The sequence below is a fragment of the Myxine glutinosa genome, chromosome 12 (assembly GCF_964187855.1).
Source record: "Myxine glutinosa chromosome 12, kmMyxGlut1.1, whole genome shotgun sequence".
In the NCBI taxonomy this organism is placed as follows: Eukaryota; Metazoa; Chordata; class Myxini; order Myxiniformes; family Myxinidae; genus Myxine; species Myxine glutinosa.
Window position 1 is genome coordinate 60,373,405 of NC_136272.1, and position 13,825 is coordinate 60,387,229.

The 13,825-nt window shown below is 45.2% G+C and overlaps 1 protein-coding gene across 12 annotated transcripts in view; it reads right to left on the reverse strand.

Annotated features, from left to right (window-relative positions):
- Window positions 1-8,838: 8,838 nt before the first annotated feature.
- LOC137437448 (E3 ubiquitin-protein ligase pellino homolog 1) overlaps window positions 8,839-13,825 on the reverse strand; it is a 112,738-nt gene continuing 107,751 nt past the window's right edge. For all 12 annotated transcript variants that reach the window (XM_068131779.2, XM_068131775.2, XM_068131776.2 and 9 more), the window contains one exon: window positions 8,839-9,588. In XM_068131779.2, coding sequence (XP_067987880.1) covers window positions 8,989-9,588 — 600 coding nt within the window. In that variant the 3' untranslated portion in view covers window positions 8,839-8,988. The remainder of the gene's footprint in view (window positions 9,589-13,825) is intronic.

Genomic DNA, 13,825 nt, shown 5'->3' on the forward strand with positions numbered 1-13,825 from the left:
ATGTGGAATTTATTGGTTTCATGCTTTAGCATTCACCGTATCTGCATCGCCTGTTTGCTTCTGGCCTCCCACCTGTGCGGAGCACGAGTATTTCTCTAGTTTAAAAAATGTACGTGTGCCCTACCACTACCACCACTACCACCACCACCATTCAAGGTTGTCGTTTTCTACTGAACCAACAAATTCCACACTATAAACATACAAAAAAGAAACCAAATTCACCTGCCCCCAAAGAAATCCTTTATTACAAGTCCATAAAAGGTATATCAAAATGAAAATACATAATTACATTTGAACCAATTGGGTTTCATCCCAACTTCCCTCCTCCGCTCCGCTCCGACCAAAATAATGGCCTGTTTTTCCAGGGAAATAAATATTCCCACGTCTTTCCTCACACTATTCAATGACTAAATATTATAAATTAACTATTGCTCTCGAAAACAATAATGATAATAAATAAGAGAATTTTCATTCTTAAAAATCCTATTACCAACAGAGGTATTTCAACAGGTCCGATACACGTACAGTTAACGTTCGTGGGTCAGATTGCATCAGGATTATTTAATTAAATGGCGCAATATCCCGATGAATATCAGGCCAACGTTACCGTCATCACTCCTCCAACGTTACCGTCATCGCTCCTCCAACGTTACCGTCATCGCTCCTCAAACGTTACCGTCATCGCTCCTCAAACGTTACCGTCATCGCTCCTCCAACGTTACCGTCATCGCTCCTCCAACGTTACCGTCATCGCTCCTCCAACGTTACCGTCATCGCTCCTCCAACGTTACCGTCATCGCTCCTCCAACGTTACCGTCATCGCTCCTCCAACGTTACCGTCATCGCTCCTCCAACGTTACCGTCATCACTCCTCCAACGTTACCGTCATCACTCCTCCAACGTTACCGTCATCACTCCTCCAACGTTACCGTCATCACTCCTCCAACGTTACCGTCATCACTCCTCCAACGTTACCGTCATCACTCCTCCAACGTTACCGTCATCACTCCTCCAACGTTACCGTCATCACTCCTCCAACGTTACCGTCATCACTCCTCCAACGTTACCGTCATCACACCTCCAGCGTTACCATCATCACTCCTCCAGCGTTACCGTCATCACTCCTCCAGCGTTACCGTCATCACTCCTCCAGCGTTACCGTCATCACTCTTCCAGCGTTACCGTCATCACTCCTCCAGCGTTACCGTCATCACTCCTCCAACGCTACCGTCATCACTCCTCCAGCGTTACCGTCATCACTCCTCCAGCGTTACCGTCATCACTCCTCCAACGCTACCGTCATCACACGTTACCGTCATCACTCCTCCAGCGTTACCGTCATCACTCCTCCAGCGTTACCGTCATCACTCCTCCAGTGTTAGTCATCACTCCTCCAACGCTACCGTCATCACACGTTACCATCATCACTCCTCCAACGTTACCGTCTTCACTCCTCCAACGTTACCGTCATCACTCCTCCAGCGTTACCGTCATCACTCCTCCAGCGTTACCGTCATCACTCCTCCAGCGTTACCGTCATCACTCCTCCAGCGTTACCGTCATCACTCCTCCAGCGTTACCGTCATCACTGCTCCAACGTTACCGTCATCACACGTTACCATCATCACTCCTCCAACGTTACCGTCATCACACGTTACCGTCTTCACTCCTCCAACGTTACCGTCATCACTCCTCCAGCGTTACCGTCATCACACGTTACCGTCTTCACTCCTCCAACATTACCGTCATCACTCCTCCAACGTTACCGTCATCACTCCTCCAACGTTACCGTCATCACTCCTCCAACGTTACCGTCATCACTCCTCCAACGTTACCGTCTTCACTCCTCCAACGTTACCGTCTTCACTCCTCCAACGTTACCGTCTTCACTCCTCCAGCTGACGGCACAATCACATGATCTGCAGGATAAAAACCGGGCACGATACGACTCCGTCAATGCACCGCAGCAGCAAATGCTCCCAAGCTTGGTAGCAAACGTGTGCACGAATCACCTGCCCAGGTGGGTCGTTGCGCCTTCAGGTCTTCCGGGAACCCGAGACACCTTCAGAGTCGAGGAGAGAAAAAAGAAAGAAAAACGCAATGTGCTCCCCCGCATTCGTGGTATAAAATATCCGATGTAGTCCCAGTGTGTAGTGTCCGGTGCTCATGACGTTTCTCATCTTGCGAACGCAACAACAACAAAACAGATTTGAAAAAACGAGGAACAGGCTGGTTAGTTCTATGGCATTCAAACTCCAAGCTACATTTGGCTACATGAACACGAAAGTTTCTCAACCGCATTTCCCATTAACAAAAAAACAAACAAACAAAAAAAACAGGACAGCAAAGGCCGATACCTTTCACCTGCCGTAATCTATCAAAAGTACAAACATTGTAATACTGATATCCAAAAAGGTCTGAAAATCGCACCGAGGCGACATATCCCACATCCGAATTGGCGTCAATAAAACAAAATTCTTTGGGTCACTTTAAATAAAATTGTACAGGTGTGTGACAAGACAAGAAAAAGACTTCATTCAGTTGTACAACTTACATTGCTTTATCTAAGTCATGCGTACACCGTGAAGATGTCCAAAGGAAAGAGGGACAAAAACAATATTCAGTTAGGGTGAGAGAGGGTGACAGAGGGCGAGAGGACGAGAGGGCGAGAGGGCGAGAGGACGGGAGGACGAGAGGACGAGAGGGCGAGAGGGCGGGAGGGCGAGAGGGCGGGAGGGAGAGAGGGTGACAGAGGACGAGAGGGCGGGAGGGCGAGAGAGGGTGACAGAGGACGAGAGGATGAGGAGGCGAGAGGACGAGAGGGCGAGAGAGGGTGACAGAGGGCGAGAGGACGAGAGGGCGAGAGAGGGTGACAGAGGGCGAGCCGGCGAGAGGGTGGTGGTTTGAGATAAAGTAAGAGTGGCTGTTGAGAGTTGGAGGCAACCGGATGAAAGGCAAAAGTGCAGGATGATGTTGTGAGTGGGAAATAAAAGGAATGGGGGGGGGGGCAATAGATAAAGGAATGGGGGGCGGGAAGGCAATACAGAAGGAATGGGGGGAAAGGCAATACATAAAGGAATAGGGGGAAAGACAATAGATAAAGGAATGGGGGGAAAGGCAATACATAAAGGAATGGGGGGAAAGGCAATACATAAAGGAATGGGGGGAGGAGGCAATACATAAAGGAATGGGGGGAAAGGCAATACATAAAGGAATGGGGGGAAAGAAAATAGATAAAGGAATGGGGGGAAAGACAATAGATAAAAGGAATGGGGGGAAAGACAATAGATAAAGGAATGGGGGGAAAGGCAATAGATAAACGAATGGGGGGGAAAGGCAATACATAAAGGAATGGGGGGAAAGGCAATAGATAAAGGAATGGGGGGAAAGGCAATAGATAAAGGAATGGGGGGGAAAGGCAATACATAAAGGAATGGGGGGAAAGGCAATAGATAAAGGAATGCGGGGGAAAGGCAATACATAAAGGAATAGGGGGAAAGACAATAGATAAAGGAATGGGGGGAAAGGCAATACATAAAGGAATAGGGGGAAAGACAATAGATAAAGGAATGGGGGGAAAGGCAATAGATAAAGGAATGGGGGAAAAGACAATACATAAAGGAATGGGGGGAAAGGCAATAGATAAAGGAATGGGGGGAAAGGCAATAGATAAACGATTTGGGAGAAAGGCAATACATAAGTAATGGGGGGAAAGGCAATAGATAAAGGAATGGGGGGAGGAGGCAATACATAAAGGAATGGGGGGAAAGGCAATACATAAAGGAATGGGGGGAAAGAAAATAGATAAAGGAATGGGGGGAAAGACAATAGATAAAAGGAATGGGGGGAAAGACAATAGATAAAGGAATGGGGGGAAAGGCAATAGATAAACGAATGGGGGGGAAAGGCAATACATAAAGGAATGGGGGGAAAGGCAATAGATAAAGGAATGGGGGGAAAGGCAATAGATAAAGGAATGGGGGGGAAAGGCAATACATAAAGGAATGGGGGGAAAGGCAATAGATAAAGGAATGCGGGGGAAAGGCAATACATAAAGGCATGGGGGGAAAGGCAATACATAAAGGAATGGGGGGAAAGGCAATACATAAAGGAATGGGGGGAGGAGGCAATACATAAAGGAATGGGGGGAAAGGCAATACATAAAGGAATGGGGGGAAAGAAAATAGATAAAGGAATGGGGGGAAAGACAATAGATAAAAGGAATGGGGGGAAAGACAATAGATAAAGGAATGGGGGGAAAGGCAATAGATAAACGAATGGGGGGGAAAGGCAATACATAAAGGAATGGGGGGAAAGGCAATAGATAAAGGAATGCGGGGGAAAGGCAATACATAAAGGCATGGGGGGAAAGGCAATACATAAAGGAATGGGGGGAAAGGCAATACATAAAGGAATGGGGGGAGGAGGCAATACATAAAGGAATGGGGGGAAAGGCAATACATAAAGGAATGGGGGGAAAGAAAATAGATAAAGGAATGGGGGGAAAGACAATAGATAAAAGGAATGGGGGGAAAGGCAATACATAAAGGAATGGGGGGAAAGGCAATACATAAAGGAATGGGGGGAAAGGCAATACATAAAGGAATGGGGGGAGGAGGCAATACATAAAGGAATGGGGGGAAAGGCAATACATAAAGGAATGGGGGGAAAGAAAATAGATAAAGGAATGGGGGGAAAGACAATAGATAAAAGGAATGGGGGGAAAGACAATAGATAAAGGAATGGGGGGAAAGGCAATAGATAAACGAATGGGGGGGAAAGGCAATACATAAAGGAATGGGGGGAAAGGCAATAGATAAAGGAATGGGGGGAAAGGCAATAGATAAAGGAATGGGGGGGAAAGGCAATACATAAAGGAATGGGGGGAAAGGCAATAGATAAAGGAATGCGGGGGAAAGGCAATACATAAAGGAATGGGGGGAGGAGGCAATACATAAAGGAATGGGGGGGGGGGGAGGCAATACATAAAGGAGTGGGGGGAAAGGCAATACATAAAGGAATGGGGGGAAAGGCAATACAAAAAGGAATGGGGGGAAAGGCAATACATAAAGGAATGGGGGGAAAGGCAATACATAAAGGAATGGGGGGAAAGGCAATAGATAAAGGAATGGGGGGGGGGGGGGGAGGCAATACATAAAGGAGTGGGGGGAAAGGCAATACATAAAGGAATGGGGGGAAAGGCAATACATAAAGGAATGGGGGGAAAGGCAATAGATAAAGGAATGGGGGGAAAGGCAATACATAAAGGAATGGGGGGAGGAGGCAATACATAAAGGAATGGGGGGAAAGGCAATACATAAAGGAATGGGGGGAGGAGGCAATACATAAAGGAATGGGGGGAAAGGCAATACATAAAGGAATGGGAGGAAAGGCAATACATAAAGGAATGGGGGGAAAGGCAATTGATAAAGGAATGGGGGGAAAGGCAATACATAAAGGAATGGGGGGAAAGGCAATACATAAAGGAATGGGGGGAAAGGCAATACATAAAGGAATGGGGGGAAAGGCAATTGATAAAGGAATGGGAGGAAAGGCAATACATAAAGGAATGGGGGGAAAGGCAATACATAAAGGAATGGGGGGAAAGGCAATACATAAAGGAATGGGGGGAAAGGCAATACATAAAGGAATGGGGGAAAAGGCAATAGATAAAGGAATGGGAGGAAAGGCAATACATAAAGGAATGGGGGGAAAGGCAATACATAAAGGAATGGGGGGAAAGGCAATACATAAAGGAATGGGGGAAAAGGCAATACATAAAGGAATGGGGGGAAAGGCAATACATAAAGGAATGGGGGAAAAGGCAATACATAAAGGAATGGGGGAAAAGGCAATACATAAAGGAATGGGGGGAAAGGCAATACATAAAGGAATGGGGGGAAAGGCAATACATAAAGGAATGGGGGGAAAGGCAATACATAAAGGAATGGGGGAAAAGGCAATACAGAAAGGAATGGGGGGAAAGGCAATACATAAAGGAATGGGGGGAAAGGCAATACATAAAGGAATGGGGGGAAAGGCAATACATAAAGGAATGGGGGGAGGAGGCAATACATAAAGGAATGGGGGGGGGGGGGGGAGGCAATACATAAAGGAGTGGGGGGAAAGGCAATACATAAAGGAATGGGGGGAAAGGCAATACAAAAAGGAATGGGGGGAAAGGCAATAGATAAAGGAATGCGGGGGAAAGGCAATACATAAAGGAATGGGGGGAAAGGCAATAGATAAAGGAATGGGGGGGGGGGGAGGCAATACATAAAGGAGTGGGGGGAAAGGCAATACATAAAGGAATGGGGGGAAAGGCAATACAAAAAGGAATGGGGGGAAAGGCAATACATAAAGGAATGGGGGGAAAGGCAATACATAAAGGAATGGGGGGAAAGGCAATACATAAAGGAATGGGGGGAAAGGCAATAGATAAAGGAATGGGGGGGGGGGAGGCAATACATAAAGGAGTGGGGGGAAAGGCAATACATAAAGGAATGGGGGGAAAGGCAATACATAAAGGAATGGGGGGAAAGGCAATAGATAAAGGAATGGGGGGAAAGGCAATACATAAAGGAATGGGGGGAGGAGGCAATACATAAAGGAATGGGGGGAAAGGCAATACATAAAGGAATGGGGGGAGGAGGCAATACATAAAGGAATGGGGGGAAAGGCAATACATAAAGGAATGGGAGGAAAGGCAATACATAAAGGAATGGGGGGAAAGGCAATTGATAAAGGAATGGGGGGAAAGGCAATACATAAAGGAATGGGGGGAAAGGCAATACATAAAGGAATGGGGGGAAAGGCAATACATAAAGGAATGGGGGGAAAGGCAATTGATAAAGGAATGGGAGGAAAGGCAATACATAAAGGAATGGGGGGAAAGGCAATACATAAAGGAATGGGGGGAAAGGCAATACATAAAGGAATGGGGGGAAAGGCAATACATAAAGGAATGGGGGAAAAGGCAATAGATAAAGGAATGGGAGGAAAGGCAATACATAAAGGAATGGGGGGAAAGGCAATACATAAAGGAATGGGGGGAAAGGCAATACATAAAGGAATGGGGGAAAAGGCAATACATAAAGGAATGGGGGGAAAGGCAATACATAAAGGAATGGGGGAAAAGGCAATACATAAAGGAATGGGGGAAAAGGCAATACATAAAGGAATGGGGGGAAAGGCAATACATAAAGGAATGGGGGGAAAGGCAATACATAAAGGAATGGGGGGAAAGGCAATACATAAAGGAATGGGGGAAAAGGCAATACAGAAAGGAATGGGGGGAAAGGCAATACATAAAGGAATGGGGGGAAAGGCAATACATAAAGGAATGGGGGGAAAGGCAATACATAAAGGAATGGGGGGAAAGGCAATACATAAAGGAATGGGGGGAAAGGCAATACATAAAGGAATGGGGGGAAAGGCAATACATAAAGGAATGGGGGGAAAGGCAATAGATAAAGGAATGGGGGGAAAGGCAATAGATAAAGGAATGGGGGGAAAGGCAATACATAAAGGAATGGGGGGAAAGGCAATACATAAAGGAATGGGGGAAAAGGCAAGACATAAAGGAATGGGGGGAAAGGCAATACATAAAGGAATGGGGGGAAAGGCAATACATAAAGGAATGGGGGGAAAGGCAATTGATAAAGGAATGGGAGGAAAGGCAATACATAAAGGAATGGGGGGAAAGGCAATACATAAAGGAATGGGGGGAAAGGCAACACATAAAGGCATGGGGGGAAAGGCAACACATAAAGGAATGGGGGGAAAGGCAATACATAAAGGAATGGGGGGAAAGGCAATACATAAAGGAATGGGGGGAAAGGCAACACATAAAGGAATGGGGGGAAAGGCAACACATAAAGGAATGGGGGGAAAGGCAACACATAAAGGAATGGGGGGAAAGGCAATAGATAAAGGAATGGGGGGAAAGGCAATACATAAAGGAATGGGGGGAAAGGCAATAGATAAAGGAATGGGGGGAAAGGCAATACATAAAGGAATGGGGGGAAAGGCAACACATAAAGGAATGGGGGGAAAGGCAATACATAAAGGAATGGGGGGAAAGGCAACACATAAAGGAATGGGGGGAAAGGCAACACATAAAGGAATGGGGGGAAAGGCAACACATAAAGGCATGGGGGGAAAGGCAACACATAAAGGAATGGGGGGAAAGGCAATACATAAAGGAATGGGGGGAAAGGCAATACATAAAGGAATGGGGGGAAAGGCAATACATAAAGGAATGGGGGGAAAGGCAATACATAAAGGAATGGGGGGAAAGGCAATACATAAAGGAATGGGGGGAAAGGCAATACATAAAGGAATGGGGGGAAAGGCAATACATAAAGGAATGGGGGGAAAGGCAACACATAAAGGAATGGGGGGAAAGGCAATACATAAAGGAATGGGGGGAAAGGCAATACATAAAGGAATGGGGGGAAAGGCAACACATAAAGGAATGGGGGGAAAGGCAATACATAAAGGAATGGGGGGAAAGGCAACACATAAAGGCATGGGGGGAAAGGCAACACATAAAGGAATGAGGGGAAAGGCAATACATAAAGGAATGGGGGGAAAGGCAACACATAAAGGAATGGGGGGAAAGGCAATACATAAAGGAATGGGGGGAAAGGCAATACATAAAGGAATGGGGGGAAAGGCAATACATAAAGGAATGGGGGGAAAGGCAACACATAAAGGAATGGGGGGAAAGGCAATACATAAAGGAATGGGGGGAAAGGCAATACATAAAGGAATGGGGGGAAAGGCAATACATAAAGGAATGGGGGGAAAGGCAATAGATAGAGGCCACCGCAAAAGTGCATGTGCTGGATAATTTATTACTTCAAATCATCAAATGTCATGTAGGAAAATGTTTGAACCAGTCCCTTTTAATGCCGAAGCTGAGTCTCCAGCTGAGTGTCAAAAGTGCGAGCCACGTGGGTGTTTTTACGTGAGCAGGCCGGGCCATTAATCGAGTGGGCCCTGAAAAATGAGTCGCACGAAGGGGCCACCTGCACCAGGGTCCGAACCCAGCGCCGTACTGCAGAAAGGGCAAACGGCATGGAAACCGTGCGTGCCGTACGGCAGCGGCATACGTGCCCAGTAGCGTGCGGTGCCCTCCGAGCATATGTGCCCGCATGGCGAAAATGCGTACATGGGTGTGCTCGCGTCCACGCAGCCGCTTGCCTCGCGCCCCATCGACAGGGCCACGTACGGGCCTACGGTGCGGCACATGGGGCATTCCCGCGCCCTGTCCCCACGACTGCCGACTCCCCAATCGTGCCTTCCGTGCACGTGCCCACAGACCAAGTACACCCAGGGTCGATTGTCCTCGGTGGTATCTTTCGACACGGGACCCTGTCCCCGGTATCGACTGAAGCTGGGGAACGCGAGAGTGTTGAGGCCCACGGGACACTGCGGTCTAGTAGCGTTCATCTTCTGTCGCAAGGCCTCGAGGCCCGACGCGGTGGGCGCGTTCTTCAGGCCCTCGGCCGTGCGCCAAAGCAGCGTAGCCCCGCAAAGGTCAATCAGCGAGCCATCACGCAGGAGGTTGGTTTCATTCGCCACCTAGGTGCATACACGTTCACACACGCACCTTCTTAATCACAAAGTCTCACTTTGTATCCCTGCCCAAATCCCTCGGTTATGGAAGGTGATTTGGTCTGGAAACTGCAGATCAACAGTCCGGTTTCACAATCAAACAACAAATTGCATATCAAAGTTCTTTTATCAACATGTGCAGTTTGCAGCAAAAATACTCAAGCAATTTATTATCGAAGCTCAGTTTTGATGCACCAAAGGGAGCTATTCCCAACAAAGCTCAGTTTTGATGCACCAAAGGGAGCTATTCCCAACAAAGCTCAGTTTTGATGCACCAAAGCGAGCTATTCCCAACAATGTTTGAAACCTGAGGGATGGGAAGGAAAAACAGTTTAAAACGCTGCAACGCGGAATGCCAGATTTATCCTATAAATTATCTTTCATCTGGAGCCTAAATCAAGAAAATAAATATCAGGCTTTTGGGCATTGGGCATGCGTGGGCAAACTGTCCAAGCACAAGACCCAACCAGGCGTAGAGGTTGTGTCGAGCCAACGTGGACGCATCAAAGCCCCTTCACAAATTTCAGGTGGGAGGAGAACTTGTCAGAACAAGGCTCCAGCTTGGTTTCAGAGATTACTGGGACACGGACACACACACACACACACACACACACACACACACACACACACACACACACACACACACACACACACACACACACACACACACACACACACACACACACACACGTCGTGATTGGGGGGGGGGGGGCGGAGGGGGCGACCGCACCAGGCACGAAGTCGATGGGGCGCCAAATGACACCCTCAAAAAAACCTTTTAATGCTCCATTTGTTTGTATTGTTTATAAATTATAATACAACGAACTCGTGAGATCACAAAAAGCAACTTTCAGAACCAATTTTTCCAGTTTAAACTCCGTGCTATGTGTCAATGTGTCATGTCGATGTTTACAAACTCCTGTCCATCCGGATTAACTTTTTTCCTAATTCCTATTTCTATCACATCGCACAGTAAAGAAATCCATGTTCCAGTGTTCGTAATTATCGGGCTGCTTGCTGAGTAGATCTTTTATTTTGTATAACGAGGTTTAATATGCACTCGGTAACATGGAGATCGCCCATTGGCCCAAGGGATGGAGGGGTGTAACTGTTGGACGTTTGTTATGTAATTACGTCAATCAAATCTAGATATCTCACGGTGTTATGCCCCAATCAGTTAGGCCAGGATCACGTGTCAAATGACTTCTTTAACTTCCTTGCCGTTCTCTGCTGCTCTGTCTCATCAGCTCTCGTCTCTAGGCCGTAGAAATATCACACCATACTACATGCATGTTTGATGTAGTTGTTGTTAACTACCTTGTAGCATACCTGCCTGCTGTACTGCTTCAGCATTAGTTTACCTTTCACCAAGCCCAGGTATGCATGGACCAGGGTGGGGATTATACGTTCGTTTTATTATTGACAAATTGCACGAATATTATTATTGTTGTTAATATTATTAGTATTAATAAATGCTTTGTTACAATGTTATCATTGTTTTTGTTATCGATTTTGTAATAGGAATATCATGTCATGGAAGGACCTATTATTATTAAACTGTTCTATGCACCTTAACATGGTGCATGTTTATAAACATAGGAATTCTTTGGGATTCTTTGTAGTTAATAAGCCTAATCATGTCAGGAGATCATATCTAAATCTATTCTCATTTTGAACATGTTCCAGGGCTCTACTGCTCAGCCCGCTGGGGAAGCTCAGAGCTCTTTCATAAGGCCTCCTCAATAGGAATTTCTGACTATGTCAGTGCCTGCAGGGGGCGATATTTTTGGCGTCCTCTGCTGCTATGCTATGCACCTCACCATGATAATGTACATATATACATACATATATACATGCATATATATATATATATATATATATATATATATATATATATATATATATATATATATATATATATATATAGTCAGACCCCCGCTATTCGCAGTCCCGCTATTCGCAGGATCCGTGTATTGATGTATTCGCAGTTGATAAAATGCGACCTGTTTCTCTATTCGCGGAAAAGTGTCCCGCAAATGTGCGGCTTTTTTTCTATTCGCGGCCGTGTTCCGCGAAATCGCAGTTTGTTTATTTTCCCTATTTGTGGCCATGTTCCACGAATATGCAGTTTTTCAGGCCGCAAAAACAATAATTCACGAGCCGCTAGCTTGACACAAACCCATCTTTAACCAGCCATGCATAAAGCAGCTGGACATACGCAAAAAAAACATCTTCTACGAGCCGCGAACATGATGGTGTTGTGGTTTTTTTTTAGTTCCACGGTGCAGTGTGGTGTGGTTAAGCAATTTTAATAAAGTGTAAGCGCAATTCTTCAATAAATTGGAAATGGTACCTGGTGTTGTCGTTTTTATTTTTAATTTATAAGCATTTTTAATAAAACTGTAATCATGTGCATTTGCGGTCGAAAACATTTGAAACTTAAAAAAAAATTCCTCTATCAATCAGGAACCGCCGGGAACCTATAACGTCTCCCCCTTTACCCAATTGAAACAATGCCTCGGCATACATTCGCGGGATTTTCATTTCATCGAACTTCATGGATTATCTGTGACATTCGCCAGATTTGCCTTGCCATTCGCGGTGTGTTCCTCTCCATTCGCGGATTTTCGCGACTCGGGAACCTATCCCCCCTTTTTCCATTGAAACAATGCCCCGCTATTCGCAGTTTTGCAATTCGCAGAATTTTCCAGGAACGTATCCCCTGCGAACAGCGGGGTCCGACAGTATATGTATTGCAATCGCGGGATCCGATTGTACAACGAGGGGGAATCCATAGTTCTACCCGGACATACCGGACCCGAGGCTGCTGTGCACGAATATGCCAATTGGTCTATCGCGCAATATCAGGGTCCACCATCTGACACCATTTACCTGTACCACGTGACTTTTCCAAAATCAGGAAACGTACCTTACTGCAGCGTGCCAATCTCATTGTAGTTGGTATTTAGGGTGGCCGAGCTTACCGCTTGATACCCGCCCGTGCTAATGAGCCAATTAACAGGGGAATTATAACCTCCCAATCCACTTTAGGTGCGGACAGCGCTGGATCAATGAAGGAACGGGACAGACAAGTACAGATTGAAAGGAAAACGTCAACAAAGAATTTATTATAATTATATAACAATGATATGGGGTCAAGCAAATGGGGAGGGGATTCAAGGACTGTAATAAACAAGCAGTGTAATTAAAGAGAAAAATGCAGACTCAAAAGAAAAACAATTTACAGTGTGCAATAACAAGAATGCAAAAACAGACGTTGATGAAATTTGGAACATATTACCTCGATGTACAAATCATTTACTTCTGAAATTTGCAGCCGATTTGGTCCAGTAGAAGCCGAGAAACGCATTTTCAGTCCCCATGCTAAAGTTACATTCAGAGAAACGATCCTTTATATAAAGATAAGGGCACTTCCTAGATTTATGTTATTTTTTTTATGGAGGCGTTTACGGTTTTTAGGTAAATTTTCATTGAGATTTTATTTCAGTTTACAATTGTGAAAATTACAACTTTCAAATGCTAGATATTGATTGAGGTTTTGTTTTATTTTTAATGGATGCTTTTGCGGTTATTTACAGAAATTTTCATTTAGGGACGCTTTTCCTTTTTTTCTCATTTACAGACGTTATTGTCATGTTTATTTCACAGCTTAGTTATAGAAATTACAATTTTCAAACGCTAGACATTGAATGAGCCTTTGATGTTTGTTTTTGTTTTGTTTTGTTTTTTTACACATGCATTTACATTTTTTTATGTACATTTTCATTCATGGACGCTTTCCGACGGTTCTGTTAGGGTTAGGTTCTGTTCGGGACAGTTCTGATATCTGTCGGCTTTGATGTACCAGCTTCGATGTCTGTTGGCACGCCCAATTTCAGCTTTCTTTGACACCCAGAAGGTACCGAATATTAATATCAGTCAATGGTTAGAACGAGGTTTATATTATATATAAAGGGGATTCCATATAATGAGTGGATACCAGAGGTAATGTGCCATGTGGCAGATGGCACTTATCGCTCCCATTAAGGTACAGCAAAGCTGGATGGGATACCTTAATGGCGGTTCACCACTGATGGTATGAAATCGCACAGTGACTGATATATATATATATATATATATATATATATATAGTATATATATATATATATATATATATATATATATATATATATATATATATATA